Source organism: Callithrix jacchus, chromosome 6, assembly GCF_049354715.1.
Source record: "Callithrix jacchus isolate 240 chromosome 6, calJac240_pri, whole genome shotgun sequence".
Taxonomy (NCBI): Eukaryota; Metazoa; Chordata; class Mammalia; order Primates; family Cebidae; genus Callithrix; species Callithrix jacchus.
In genome coordinates this window covers 6,496,761-6,512,878 of record NC_133507.1, presented here as the reverse complement: position 1 = coordinate 6,512,878, position 16,118 = coordinate 6,496,761, and the positions used below count along the sequence as shown (strand labels likewise).

The 16,118-nt window shown below is 47.1% G+C and overlaps 1 protein-coding gene across 3 annotated transcripts in view; it reads right to left on the bottom strand.

Annotated features, from left to right (window-relative positions):
* Window positions 1-16,118, bottom strand: part of OTUD7A (OTU deubiquitinase 7A) — a 308,219-nt gene that overhangs the window by 73,498 nt on the left and 218,603 nt on the right. For all 3 annotated transcript variants that reach the window (XM_017973141.4, XM_035303601.3, XM_035303602.3), the window contains one exon: window positions 7,725-7,943. In XM_017973141.4, coding sequence (XP_017828630.3) covers window positions 7,725-7,943 — 219 coding nt within the window. The remainder of the gene's footprint in view (window positions 1-7,724; window positions 7,944-16,118) is intronic.

Genomic DNA, 16,118 nt, shown 5'->3' with positions numbered 1-16,118 from the left:
TCTACTCCTGGCTTTGAAAGAGTGCTCATTCACCTCTCCTGATGACATAACCACAAGAACAGGAACAAGACATGGGCACTGGCATCGTGAACGGCTTGAAAACTTGAGCTTCTACAAATAAGAAAATCACAGGTGAACACCATTGAGGGAGGCGTGTGGTTTCACACGTGGGGAGCTGTTAGTCACTTATTCTGACTTTTCTGAGCAGCAGTCCTGATTCATCCATGATAATGGGACCAATTAACTTCAGTTTCGGAGCAGATGGTTACCACACATTTTAAAATAAGATGTCTTTGTTCATCACCCCATGACATTTTGATGAAAGAAAACAAAACCTGACAACTCTCTATGAGAAGGACAAGGCGATTCTTGCCCTAATTGTGACCCTGTGACTCCTTTTAATATCACGGGGGTGCCCCCTCCCCAGCTGGGCCCTCAGATATCCTTTCTCTGGGCATTGCTGTGCCTTGCGCGTGCTTCTGCGAGAGCTCCTGTTGTGGGACTGTGGGATCTGCTTTACGTCCTCTGCTACTCCGGGCAAGGGCCTTGGCTCCTCACCTTGGTAGTTCCTGATAATACTGATAGTTGATATAGTTTGGATGTTTGCCCCTCCAAATCTATGTTAAAATGTGATCCCCAGTGTTGGAGCAGGGTCTGGTGGGAGGTGTTTGAGTCGTGGGGGTGGTTCCCTCATGAATGGCGGGGTGCCATCCTCACAGTAGTGAGTTCTTGTTCTATTGGCTCTTGTGAGGTGACTGTTAGAGTGTCCGGCAGGCACCTCCTCCTCTCTCTCTCGCTCCCCTTCTCATCCCATGACACATCTGATCCCCCTTCCCCTTCCCTTCCGCCAGATTGGAAGCTTCCTGAAGCCCTCACCAGAAGCAGATGCTGGTCCCATGCTTCTTGTACATCCGGTAGAACTGTGAGCCAAATAAACCTCTTTTCTTCATAAGTTACTTGGTCTCAGGCATCCCTTTAAAGCAATGCAAATGGGCTATGACACTAGAGTTTGAGACATCATAGGTGCTCAATCAATGTTTACTAAATGAACGAATAACTGTAACGCTTGAGAAGATAACTTAGTATTTGATCACAGTTTAAATTCTTTACAGCAAAAAGTTTAAAGAAAGAAAAATAAAAAATACCACTGTGTGAAAATAGATAGTTGGTAGAGGAGGTCATTTCCTTGACATTGAGGACACATCCAGCCCTGTGCACACATGACTCAGTCCATCTTCATGACAGCCCCACAAGGTGGGCTGCTTCATCACCACATCACAGAGGAGTCTCACGGCCCCTCGGGGGGCTGGAGAGGAGCCACGCTGTGACCACAGGCTGCGGAGATGTGAACTGTGGCTTCTTCCCCTCCCGCACCTGGCCCCAGCCCTGTGCCAGGGCTGCTTAACACTGCACCCAGCCCACAAAGAAACGTGGTATTTCCAGGCTTGCCCATGGGGGTTTCAGAGCTGCGACTCTGCCTGACTGACAGAAGCTGGAGGAAGGTGGAGAATGTGGAGGAAGCTTCAAAGCACAGCAAGGATCAGAAGGCAAACCTGGCAACTGACGATGGGAGGAGCTGCCTTTGGAAGCAAGGAATGGTCCCAGGTAGCCAGGAAGCCAATGGAAGCCTCGTGAGATGGAAGGCAGGGAAGGGGACAAGTAGCTGGAGGAAAGAGAGGACTCACAGCAGCCAATGGTGAGATCTACAAGAGGAAGGGGAAGGAAGGGGAAGGAAGGGGAAGGGGAAGGGGAAGGGGAAGGGGAAGGGGAAGGGGAAGGGGAAGGGAAGCCACTTCCTGACCGTTCTCTGCACCAAGCACAGCACAGCTCTACTGCATGGCTTCCCTGAGAACCCTGGCCTCACAGTCAAACCCAGTGGTCAGTTTCTAGTGCACACTGACTTACTGTCATATTTGTGCCACTGATTGCTCTCTTCTTGAAACATGTTCCACCCTGGGCGTCGGGGCCACTGTCCACTGCTGGTTCTCCCTGTTTCCTAGGCCCACAGATTCCCTGTCTCCTCTGCTGGCTCTTCCTTCTGTTCCTGAGCCCTCAATACTCCAGGGCCCCAGCCTGAGTCTTTGGATGGCTTCTGTTTTCTGTCCATGCTCCAGACAAGTGTGTACAACTCATGCTCGCCACTGCATGGAGCTAGATGGGGGTATGGTGGGATGGTCCCAGGAGGAGCTCACTTCATCCCATGGGTTTCACCTGAGGGCACTAACTCCACATCCACACCCCCAACTCAGAGCTCTCTGTGACTCCCGACCCACGTGTTCATCTGGACAGCAACTTCACAAGTCTCTCTATAGTCTCAGGCTTTGCCTGACGGTGCTGGCCTCTTCTTCACCCCTACCTTGATTTCGCCCTTCCTCCAGGGGTCTGCTTCTCCTCAGGCACCATTCTCTACCCTCATGTTCAGGGCAGCATTCGTAGGGCCATGCTGGACTCTTCTCTGCCTGCCACAGTCCCAGCCCTTCATCGGCAAGGCCTGCAGGTCTGCCTTCAACATGTACCCTATGGCAAGGTCTCTCTAATGCCCCTCACCTGCACTGCCACCCCCACGGCCCTGCCAGCTGTCTCTCCCTCCCCTGGGATCTAAAGCAGCCACCTCTTCCTGCTTTTCCCGCTTCTTCTCTTACCATCCCACAGTCCATTCCGGGAAGAGCAGCCAGAACCCGTCAGATATGAATCAAGACTCTTCAGCCCACTGCTCAAAACCCTCCAGGGGCTGCGTATCTACCTATAGTGAAGCCCAAAGGACACAAGAGGGCTCCTTAGGGCCTCACTACCCTTTTCCTGCCTTCTTTTCCAAACCTTCTTGCCCTCGCTCCACCAGCTCACGTGACACTGGCTTCCTTAAATATGCCAAGACTTTGATGCTAGACTCCCTCTGCCAGAAAAGCCGGGCCCGCAGGTGTCTGTTGCTACCTCCCTCCCTGCCCTCCAGCGGCATCCTGGGACTCCCTCAGCTTCCGTCCTAAGCTCCCCAGAGCAGCCATTGAGGCCCCACTTCATTGTCATGCTCACCTTGCTCACTGGCTTTCTTCCACTGGAATCTCACCTCCCTGAGGGCAGGGGTTTCATCTGCCTAGAGTGTGGAGGTAGCCCCTGACCTGGATGGGGCATTTTGTGGGCATGCAACACAGGCTGACATTGGGTCAATCTGTCTCCGTTTGGCTGCTGTTACACATCTGACTTTCAGAGGGAAGAAAATGAGGCTCAAGCTGGCCAAGTGACGTGGCCAAGCTCCCACTGCCAATCAGGCCTTGAGCCAGGGTCGGGCTGACTCTGAAGCCTGCAAGCCTCCTCCGGCTCTTATGATTCTCTGGCAGGTTCCCCAGCAGATTGCCCCCAATCCAATTATCCTCCCCGAGCACAACTTAAAGGTGTGCCTAGAGGCTTTTCAACATGTGTGTTTCCATCTCCCGAGTTTGCAGTGACCACTGCGTTACACCAAGGTGCCTCTGCCCTCCGCCCCCAGACACACTGAAGAACCACACACCATGTCGCCCACATGGTGGTTAGCGGTGGATGATACTTCCCAAACCCAGGGACCCCAATCTCTGAACCATCTCCTGTAAATGCAGCAGGGTCAGCTGATGGTAAGAGCAGTGGTTTCTCACCTTCTCAACGGCAGGCTAGTCATTAAAGAATGAAAGGTATTTCCTTCCTCCCTCAGGAGTTCAGCTGGTTTTAGGTCCAGAAGATCCGGCCCTTCTGTTGCCCTGAGACCGTCAGGGTGGGAGTGGGTTGTGCTCTCCAGGGTTTGAAGGCTTGGGGGACACCAGTCTCCCAGATCTGCTGGTTTTATGTGAGTCCAGACTGGCACCCCATTTGACATGGAGGCCTCAGAAATAGATAGGGCTGCCTATGTGGCTCGGGAGGCCGGGCAGACACCAAGCAGCTCCCCAGGAGGGTGGAATCAGGCTCCGGGATGGACAGCTGGACTGTGGGCAATGTTAACTGAGTAAAGGCCACTGTTTGCCAATTTTCAGAACCACATGAGCCCTGGGTTCATGTTCTGTCCCAAGGGAAAAGGAAGTCCTCCACCCAAGTTCTTATGACAGAGACAGTGTTTTCTGCCAAGTATAGCCAGAACGGTCTCCTAAACAAATAAATTTTTTTAAACTAATTTTTTGACATCAGTGTTTCAATCTCTCATGTATTCAGTAAAAGAGTATCACATATAAATAATTCATTCATAAAGATTCTAAGCACTAAGCTACTAGAAAGAGGCATTTACCCTTTGTACCCAGCAATACTGATCAGCTTTCTTGGATGGCCATTTCATGATAGAAACATGGATAGTGACAGTGCGGGGGTGGGGGGCACGGGAGCAGAACCAGGCTGTGGGGTGGAAGGTACAGGAGCTGCCAGTGCTTTCCAGGGACCACACTCCTCATTTGGATGGGGTGGGGGCTGTGGGAGACCCCTTTAGTGCCAGCTGAGAGTCTTCACGTGAATCTGAGCATAGCAGGACACTGAGAGATGACCTAGTCTAAGACCTCGCTGGAGAGCAGAGGAAAGGGTTTGGAGGAGTCAGAAGATGGTGGGCGGGGGTCAGATTTGTGCTGTCATCCAGTTCAGAGACTGCTTCACATACAGGTGTTTGTGTACCTTTGTTATTTTTCTTTATTTTTTCCATTTTTTGAGACAAGGTCTTGCTTTGGCACCCAGACTGGAGTGCAGTGGTGTGATCATGGCTCACTGTGGTCCTGGCTGTCCAAACTGATGCGTCTCTCCCACCTCAGCCTCCTGGGTAGCTGGGACCACAGGTGTGCACCACCCTGCTTGGATAATTTTTTAAAATTTAGTATTTGTAGAGATGGGGTCTTACTATGTTGCTTAGGCTGGTCTTGAACTTCTGGGCTCAAGTGATGCCCTGCCTTGGCCTCCTAAAGTGCTAGGGTTACAGGTGTGATCCACCGTGCCCGGCTACTTTCATTATTTTTCAGTGTGAGGGATGTGGGAAACATGTTGGCTACTACTACTCCTTCCCAGGCAGCTCCCCGATCTTCAGGTACTAACTGCACCACAAGCACCTTTGACCACTCCCTGAAGAGCGGGACCTACTTCCCCAAGCTCTCCTGTGAGTGTCGACCACATGCCTTCTCCACCACTGGGTGGGGGCCTCAGCCTCCTGCCTCCACTGAATTCTGCTTCCAGTTGGTTCTCTTTAAGGTGCCCAACATCAACACTGAGCTCTTCATAATTTAACATCTTAACTCATGAAGTTTGGGTTTTTAAAAGGTATTTCCCAAGACTGGATGAAGTCAAAGAGCCCCCTCTTAAAATGCTAGTCTGGAAGGTAAAATATAAGTGATACAAATTGATACGCAAAATATGAAAAAAATAACAGAAAAGACATTCAGAAGAAGTAAAGGCTTTTGCGAAGCACGGCAGGGCTCAAGGAGAAGGTCATTGGTGGGCTCTGCCTTCGCCCTTGCATGAGACTCTGAGCTCCACATGACACACAGCACTCAGGTAGCAGCTCCAATCACCTGAGCTACTCGCAATAGCCAGTGCTGAGCTGCATAAAGGTCTTAGCTGCCGTAGTTCCAACAGAGAGTAACCCAGGGAACTCGTTTCCTTCTTAACAAATAATTTCCACTTCTCTACGAACAGTGAGCCTTTTCTGTTGAAAATCTCTGAATGAGTCATAAAGAAGCCACCTTAAAATGGCCAGCCCCCACAGTGAGCGGTTTAGGTCGTTGCTAATCTAGTTGAATTGTTTTATGTTTGTTGCATCTTGCTGAGGTAAGACAGAGCAGGGCTATGGGTGCCAGTCATTGGGTTGCTTTTGACTGAGGTAACACACCTCAGTCACAACGTGAGATCTAGCTATCGGGAATGCAGAGCCTCTTCTAATGCCCAGCATGCCACTGGTGAGGCTTCCGTGAGTCCTGCGGCTATGACCTGGCCGCAAGCCTGCCCAACACCAATAAGCCCCACTAAGCACCATCTCGTCCTTTGTCTCAATGCATGTTGTGCCTTCCCTCTTGAAAGTGGTAGACGGGGACAGCCCTGGGCAAACAATGACAAGCAATGGCATGAAAGCAGGTGTACACCTGTACACAGAAGCCAGGTTTGGTAAAAGTTCCTGGCATATTGAATTCCTGGATGTTTCCCATTGGCCCTGCAGATCTACTGTCTACCCTTGTCCACACGGCTCTGTATGCAGAGGGTGACCTGTGAGGACACCATCAGTAAACTCCCTGCAATTTGCCCTTCTGCCATTAGGAGGCACTGGTAAGAACGCGGAGGGTGGAGGAAGGCTGTGGTCAGAGTATTTATTTCCCCAGCATCTTCTCTCTCCCAGATGCCACCCCTCCTGCCAGTGGCTATCTCCATCCAGCCACTCTCATCCCTTGCCTTTCGCCAGGCCTGAGGGTAGCCGCAGGAACAGTACTATCCTTCACCGTGTCCTTAAATCCTGCCCACTCTTTGGAAAGCAGTACCTTTATGGGGTCCTCTTATCTCACAGTTTCGTGCTGCCTTTTCTTTCCTGCCAGGGTCCTGACTGATCCCTCTACCAATATTAGAATCATACCAACCTACAGGTACTTCTCTTCTGTCTTCTTCTGGAACTCTAGAAAGCGCTTGGTAATTTTTGTTGGGGCTTGGCCAAGGGCTGAGAGAGGTTCCACTCCCTAACTGTGCATGGCTGACTGCAGCCCTGAACTCCTTGGATGTCGCATCTGGGGACGCCTCCATGGGCCAAGCCTTGGAAGTGGAGCTCCACTCCACAGCAGACACAAAGAGCTGGCTGAAGGCTGGCTCAGCACTGGAAGGCCATGCTTCCCCGCCCCAGCAGGAGCAGGGCATCCCACTAGCTGAGGACATGCTCCATGTGCACTGTCAGCCCGTGCAGGCCGGTGGGGCCCCCACTGGGAGGGGTGTGGTGGCCTGAGGAGACTGCCACAACAACTTCCACATGCGTGCCTGAGAAACCTCCGACGCGTGATTTTGCAATGTTTATAATGTGAATGACTACTATTGCTTTTTCTCAGGAAGAACCTACATCTGTTTTAGACATTTGTTTTGGACTCATTATTTTCTCCTTAAACATTCCAAAGAAGAGAGCTTGTCTTACTTCTCGAATGCTTTCTTCATTGGGATGTTAACAGGGAGGAAACACCAAGAAGGAAGGAGACTGAGGTCAGGTTTCGTGCTTCCTTGACCTGGAGGCTGGAGAGGCTGGGAAGGCAGGGAACCCTCAGCTATGGAAGGCACACGTCACCTAGTACCCCAAAGTGCTGCCAGGTCAGTAGTCTTCTCATCTTTGCAGATGGGGAAACTGAGGCTCAGACAGATCACCTGACTTGTCCAAGACCACAGGAAGTGGTGGGTCTCCCATTTTCTCTAAAGCCCATGGTCTTGCCTATCTTTTGCTCATCACCCACGGAGGAGCTGTCTGGGGGAGAGAGAAGCAAGGCAAAGAAGCACAGAGTTCTCCTTAGAGGAGGACTGGGATTTAGGAGCAACGGAAAAACTCTCAGAGATTTCAGCATCTCCTGGTTATGGGCCCATCCATTCAGCCCATGCCGGCTAGAACACAGGCAGCCCACAGAACAGGAGGTATGGCGCAGCATCTAGAATCCTAATAGAAAACTGCGCAGGGTCTGAGACCACATGCCCTTTTCTTGCTCGTAGAGTAGACTGGGCCAGCTCACCATTCACCGAGCCTAAAGGGTGTGGGCCTGTCGGCAGGAACAACTCACCAGCCTGCTCCAAAGCCACCATTGTTGCCTGCTCGATCAAGTCCCGCTCGATGAAGCTCCTGAAATCCTCACTGTACACGCTCAGGTCCGGCAACTGGAATGTGTAGATTGGCATCTCCAGGGGGAACTGCTCGTTGTTGCATTCACTCGCCACGTGGGACCGGGCCAGGGAGACGATGGCTGAGCTGGCGTGGGAAATCCCCCGGGAAAGTCGCTTTTCTGCAGGGGGAGAAGGAAAGACAGTCACAAGGGCTGAGTGGGTGTAGATGTGGCTCTGGGTGTGTACATAAACACACATACTGTGCACACACAATACACACACAGGTACACATTCACGGACACATACCACACACATGCATATACCACACAACATACATCAGTACACACGTGCACACACATGAACACACAACACACACATACATACATGGCACACACATGTGCACACACATATATACAGATGTACGTGTGCATTACATAATGTACACATACACATACATGCACACACATAAATACAAAAGTATACACAGGAACATATGCATGCACACACTAGACACATATACACTACACACCCACTTGCATAAATACATGTACACATACTAAATAGTATACACATACATGCATGCAGACACATATACACATAGACACAGATACTAGGCACATATACTACACATATACACACATGCCCATGTACGTACACTACAGACTGTACACATACTATATACATGTACACATATAGATGTACTTGCAAATACTATATACTACATATACACAGTGCACACAAATACACAGGCACACAATATACATACATACACAAACTATAGGCACACACACATGTACACATACATGTGTACACATACGCACACATGGACACCCATATTCTCTCTGTACCAGCCCTTCTTTTTTTTTTTTTTGAGACGAAATTTTGCTCTTCTTGCCTAGGCTGGAGTGCAGTGGCACGATCTCGGCTCAATGCGACCTCCGCCTCCCAGGTTCAAGTGATTCTCCTGCCTCAGCCTCCCGAGTAGCTGAGATTATGGGCATGCACCACCATGCCCGGCTAATTTTGTATTTTTCATAGAGACAGGGTTTCTCCATATTGTTCAGGCTGGCCTGACCTGAGGTGATCCCCCGCCTTGGCCTCCCAAAGCTGTATCAGCCCTTCCATCCTACAAGCCTTTTCTCTCCTGCAGGCCTTCCTGCTGCTGGATTAATCAGCACTCCCTGGTATGTGGCACTCATTCACAAGAGTCATGAAACTACTTGGTAAGTGGGGAGCTGTCAGCCCATGGCACAACTGCACATCGGCACAGTCAAAGAGCACGAGGCTTGCTCTTGGGTCTGAAGTTGTACCTACCTCGATTCCACTGAGCTGTCCTCTCCCACCACTAAATGGTACAAGGGAGACCGCTCTTTGTCTCGATGCATTTATACACTTAATGCAAAGAAACAATCATCTAGGCGCCCACAGCAGCTCAGGTTGTAAGTCACATTGTTTTACTAAAGTTACGTTGATCGACGCCTCCCACACGGCCCTCCCAGGACACACAGTACTAAGTCAGTCCATGCCTTTCTCTTCCATCTGGATATTCTTTTGCCACAGCACTCTCAAAAATGATGGTTTCCTCTGGCTTTATTCTTCTCGGGCTTTTCAGCCAGGGAATGAGAAATGCAGTGTGGGATTTCTCTAAGGTACGATATGTCACCGCGTTAGGAAGTCGATTACCTAGAAAGTAGATATACCCTCTTGTTGCAAAAGCAGGCTTGTTTTTATAAAGCCCTGTGTTCCAATGACTAACACTGACATGAAACAAGAATGCTTCAATATATGTTAGGAATAGCTTACGTTTCCTCATAGTCAGGGTTTCTGGTGACGGAGAAGTCCTTCAGCAAGGCAGTCGCTCTCTCATTTTTCTCAGGAAAGCATGGTCTCTGGTGTTTTATTCAAACACCTGCTGCCTGTGTTGCCTACATTAAATCTAAATAAGCACTGTCTAAGCCCTGTGGCAAATTCCTGAAGCTATTCCCTGAGGTCCCAAGGACTCCCACTGTCCCCCAGTTCAGCCTGCCCGCTGGCGAGGCCTGTGCAGAATGCCCCTCTGAGGTCTGCACTGACCAGCACACCACAGGCACAGGGAAAGCCCAGCCCCTGCCTGCACCCGGGACAGCAGCAGCCCCCTTCCGGACAGAAGTGACATTCACGGAGTTTTGTGAAAACAGACTGAACAGCATAGGCTTTTGATCCTGTGGCGAGTTAGCTTTAAACCCAAAGCTAATTCCCAGAACGTTCATGTATTTTCTCATTAAAATGAATGCAGACTCACAGAGACAGACAGACTATATTTCACAACGGGTACTTTAGATTCACCTTCAATTTCAGTCTAAGACCAACAGGATTAAGTTCTTTGTATTTTGAGGAAAGGTAAGAAGAGAAACTAAACCACATGGGCCGTTAGAAGAAGGATGGAGCAGTGAGCCTGGCTGGAGTGGTGGAGGATGGCCCACTGCTTCCCACACTAGCTCAAGCCCTTGAGTGCAGGAGCAGCAGAGGCTTGTGTCTTTCTGCCTCATGCAAACCATGCTCAGGCTGCTCATCTTGCCACAACTACCTTTTTTGTATCTGGCAAAGAAGGAACTGCCCCATTTTGGGGGACCTGAAGGAGAGGGACATCAGGCATTAGAGAATTGAGGTGCTATGTGCACCTGCAGTCAGCTGGACAGACAACCCCAAGGCGATTCCTAGGACAACATAATGCTGTTCTGCAGTTCTAAACATGTAATACCTGGAGTCTGAAGGGAAAAAGTATTTTTGAACTAAAAATATTAATAGATTGCATTGAAGATCATATAATGAGAAATATATGCTCCGATTTCTAACATTTCCTGTGACCACTCCATGAATGCACATATATCATCTCTCACACACAGACACACAGTCACACATGTACACACAACACACAGATTCTTTAAACATGAACTCAGTGACTCTACTTTTGGCTGTGTAAATAAAATGTTTTACGGGAATTACCATGATCAAAGTTACAGCCCAGAGAAACACAGAAAGATTAAAAACAAAACAAACATGGTATGAGAATGTACAGAATTTCCCTGCCACTGACAAAGGGGAAATGTATTAACTATACATTCTTTTTTTCATTTACTTTCCTTTTATTTTTATTTTTACAGAGATAGGGTCTTGCCATGTTGCCCTCTCTGGTCTCAAATGCCTGGGCTCAGTGATCCTCCCACCTTGGCCTCCGAAAGTGCTGCAATTACAGGAATGAGCCACTGCACCTCGCCCTGCGTTTTATGTTCTTTTTCTTTTTTTTTCTCCCCCCATCCCCCACGTTTTCTTATTTTCTGTGTTTTTTTTTTTCCGCTCTGGCACCTGGGACCTCCCTGACCAGGGAGAGGCTGCCCCACCCAGGCGAGCCGAAGTCAGAGATGGCAAAGGGCTTTCCCAGCAGCGCATCTCTCCTATGCGGAGCAGCCAATCCAGATTCTACACTCTCTACCACTCTCTCCAGCTGGCTCTTACTGTCCAACAGGCAACGTTTCTTTGCCCTAACCACTTCAGGCTAGGTACCAGGCAGCTGGAGACAGGCCATTTGCTCCTGAGCCGGCTGCAGTTACGCACACTAACTGGGGTACGGGGCTGCTCCCCCTGCCCTGCCCTGCCTTCCCATAAAAACCACCACAAAGGCTTTGGCCCATCAATCCCCTCACTCCTACCTCCAGACAACCCATGTGGCCCTGCATGCTGTGCTGGGCCTGCTGTTTCCAAGGAACTGTGAGCAAAAAAAACCACTTCCACCGTCTTGACAGTCATTTCTGTGTCTGTGTATCTTATGACACCTGATTTAAACCGATGCTGGGTACATGTTAAAACAGGTGGACAAAACTTTTCCTAATGGGTGAGACAGAAATATTTTAGGCTTCGTGGGCCATGCCGTCTCAACTACTCACCTCTGTGCAGCACTAAAGCCACCCAAGACAGCACATACATGAGTGAGTGTGGGTGTGTTCCAATAAAACTTTACTTAAAAAACAGGCCAGACTGGGCTCACAGGTCATTTGCTGACCCCTGATTTAGAATATGAAATGTTTCATTTTCCATTTTAGCACACTATGGTTTCAGGAAGAACTCAACTAATGGAGACATAAATTCAATTCAGAAACTCTGTAATTCAATAGGAATAGATATGATTGCTCATAAGGCTCAATTAATAGGATTATGCTGGGATAGAGTCCTATTCTTAAATGATATCTAAGAAAAGTCAGACCACAATATGTAACAGCTATACTTAGGCCCTGATTCCACCCTCTCTGGAAGCAGAGAGAAGGGTCCTTCTAGCCCTGTACCAGGAGGATAAGATAATGGGTTGGTTTGTTTGCTGCCAGCTCAAAAGAGCAGGAACTGCCATGTGGTCATCTGTCTGGATTGCCACTGCATGAAAGATACCAGGAGCCTTAACTGTGTGGTACAATCGAGGAAGGCCCCAAGCACAATAATGAGCCAGTGACTGGAAGGGGTGGTTCCTCTGGAAGACAGGTCGAATGGCAGAAATAAAACAGAACTTAAGAATAATCAACAAGACAGGTAAGACAGTGCACAAGCCTCAGCATCCAGTCCTTAAACCTACCTGGAGATCCCCAGGGGTAGGAGGTGGGAATGGGTGAGGTCGAGGGAGAGGGCCTGGGGAAGGGCATCTGGTCCTGCCTTTTCTTTCCCCAGCATGGCTCTAGCATGGCCTGCCTTCCCTATCATCCCCCAGCCCCGGCCCTGTGCCAGCTAGAGAATGTCAGGTGGTGTTGGAGCACAGCTGTGTGGGGCACCAGTCACCACGAACACCACTTCCGTCCTTTCCCTAATACACCTGGGAGCTTGGCAGTCACACCAGAGTAGGGCAGTCCCTGCAAGAAACAAGGGCTTTCTAGAAGAGAGGAGATGGGAGCAGCCTTCAGGAGACAATCCAACTGTGGCAAGGGGAGCAGGCAGGAAACGTTTAGAGCCCAAATGATGACAGCCAAGGCTCTCCAGCTTGAGTACCCTTCCACCACTCTCATCTGGAGGAGCACCCACCAGAGCCTGTGCTCCAGTGCAAGTGAAGATGGCTGATAACCACATGCCCCAGGAGCTCCCAGGGAAACTGTTAAAAAAAAAAAGGCAGCAAAGTACTGGCCGGGAGAACAAGATTAAGAAATGAGCCTCCAAAGATGTGCAAAGAGATAAAGAGCACAGCAGAATGCAGTAACAATAATAATAATGACAAAGAATTAACTTGGGCTAAAAAGCATTAATGGGACTAATAATGCATTCATGCGCGGAATGAACAGGGATGTGAAAACATCAGGTCAAGTGAGTCCCTCAGAAAACATGAGGATAAGCTGCAAGAACACGATTAAGGAAGGGTTGCAAAATGTTCGAGGAAAATAATTTCAATCTAGACTTTTTAAACTACTAAGCAAAAATTTACGTATACCACGTCAATCTTTCTAGGCACTCAAGGCCTTAGGAGATTCATGATGCAAAAACTCTTTTTGGAAGCAGTCTTTGAGGAGATTTTTTTTTTTAGCAAAAGAGAAATAAATACATGTAAATAAATAAAGGAGTTGTCATCTAAATCAGCAAAGTCGGCAAAAAGTATGTAAATACGATTGAGAGCAAGAAGAGGCAGGTCAGAAAAAGGTAAAATCATATTAAGACATGTACTTCGCAGGGTGAAATATAGTTGTTAAGTTTTTAAAAACAATAAGAGGAAAACCAAAATATTGATTTTAACAGAATGGCGATAATTACAATGTAAGTAAAAGTAGAATATATAACTTTCAAACCAGCAGAAAAATTTGATTACTAGAGAAGAATGGATTGAATTCTCTACTCAAAAGACAGAGATTCTTGGACTGGATAATAAAATAAAACCTAATAATAAATTGTCTCCCAGAATCACATTTAACATAAAAGGATAAGGAAACGTTGAAATTATATCAGCAGAAAAAATGATATTTCTGGCAAATATGAACCAACAGAAAGCTAGGGTAGCTGTTTAATACCAACAAAAGCAAATTTCAAGATAAAAACCATTGTATCAAATGGCTTGAAAAAGTGACAGCCTATATATTGGTTAAAAAAAACACACCAGAGCAAGATAATCTAAAAAATTATGAATATACATATACCTACCAAGATAGCGTCAAAACAAATACAGCAGAAAAGATGAAACTCAGAGAAGACACTGAAAATATGTATTAAAATTTCTACATCAATTGTGGCTTTTCTAAACAACAGAATAAACAGTCAAGAATAATCTAAGATACAGATTCAAATATAGCTTGAATTATAGGCTGAGCTAATAGAAACAAAGACAGCATTCATTCTCAACAGTTCAGGAGAGTCTACCTAATGCAATAAAATAGAAACCTGAATTAATTGTATGAATATGAAGAAGAATGTACAATTATTTCAGATAACATTATTGTACATTTAGATATCCAAGCGATTCTCTTACAACAAAGTATTAGAACTAATAAGAGAATTTACGTAGCTCACTGAATAAAAGATAAATAAGTAAAAAACGAGTATCTTTTTTCCATGCCAAAAATCTGAACAGAATCTGAATGCGTGGCGATGCACACATAACGTTTGAATAGAATAACAATATTACAGATGCCAACGTTTAAAAAAATGAAATCAAAATCCAGTCCAATTCCACTCAGAAGTATGATTTTAAGGTTTAGATAGCAAAATAAATATTCAAAAACAGCAAAAAAAAGGGGGGGGGATAAAAAGGAAAAACGTAGTAATAGAAGGGTTTGCTTAGCAGATAGTAATACCCTGTGAAAGCACTAGAGTCAAGTGTAACAGGGTGGCAGCCACAGGGGCGAGCAGAACACAGTATGGAAATAGGTCCAGGTATGTTGAGAATTTAATATATATTATAGCTGGCATTTCAGTTCAGTGGGAAAAGGATGCTTTGTTCAATGAGTGTGCTTGAATAACTCACTCTCACTCTCAATCCAGAAGAAAGCAAAACCAGATTCTTTGCTATTTATAAAAATTTCAAATTGATGAAAAGACTCAAAGAACAAAATTTAAGTTAAATGTAAGAATATATTTCAGTAACTCTGTTAGAAACCTAAAGTGAGAGAGAAAGCTCATCAGCCATGAGTGCATGATAACAGAAACATTCTGTGGGAAAAACATTCTGAAAAGAAAGTCATAAGGCAAGTGGGAAAAACACATATACTTATATAGGGAATATATGTTTTAGTCTTAATTACAAAGAGAGCAACAAATTGATAAGAAAAGGCAAACCAATCAATAGAAAAATGGACAAATACGTGAACAGCCACGTTACAAAGGGGAAATCCAATGGCCTAACAAGCAAATGATAAGATGAAAGTGAAAACAAGACAGCGTCTTCCCCTCTTCAGAGAACAGGAAAGCAGTATAAACTCCACTTGATATAGTGTGGCTGTTTGCCTCCAAACCCCATGTTGAAATGTGATCCCCAGTCTTGGAGGTGGAGCCTGGTGGGAGGTGTTTGGATCATAGAATCAGATCCCTCATGAATGGCCTGGACCATCCCCTTGGGGATAAGCCAGCTCTTGCCCAGTTCACATGATATCTGGTTGTTTAAAAGTGTGTGGCACCTCCCACCCATCACTCTCTCTCTCTTGCTCCAGCTCTGGCCATGTAAAGTGCCTGTTCCCTTTTTGCCCTCCACCATGACTGTAAGCCTCCTGAGGCCTTCCCAGAAGCTGAGTAGATGCTAGTACCATGTAGAACCATGAGCCAAGTAAACTTCTTTTCTTTATAAATTACCCAGCCTCAGGTATTTTTTTGTTATAGCAATGCAAGAATGACCTAACACAGAAAAGCAGTACCAAGGAGTACCTGAACATGTGAAAGCAACTTTGGAACTGGGTAATGGGCAGAGGTCGGAAGACTGGAGGGTTCAGAAGAAGATAGGAAGTGAGGGAAAGTTTGGAACCTCTTAGGGACTGGTTAAATAGTCCCTGTGGTTATGACCAAAATACTGATAATGAAGTGGACAACAAAGTCCAGGCTGAGGAGGTGAAATTATTGGGAACTAGAGCAAACGGTCACACATTATGCCTTAGCAAAGAGCTCAGCTGCACTCTGTTCATACCCTGGGGATCTGCGGAAGTTTGAACTTGATGATTTAGGGTATCTTGTAGAAGAGATTTATAAGCAGCAAAGTATTCGAGAAGTGGCACGGCTGCTTCTAACAGTCTGCATTCAGAGGCAGGAACAAAGAAAGCAGTTGGAACTTATATTTAAGGGGAGCAGAATGTAAAAGTTTGAAAAATTTGCAGCCTAGCTGTATGGCAAAGAAAGAAAAAGCTTTTTCAGGAGAAGAATTCAAGCAGGCT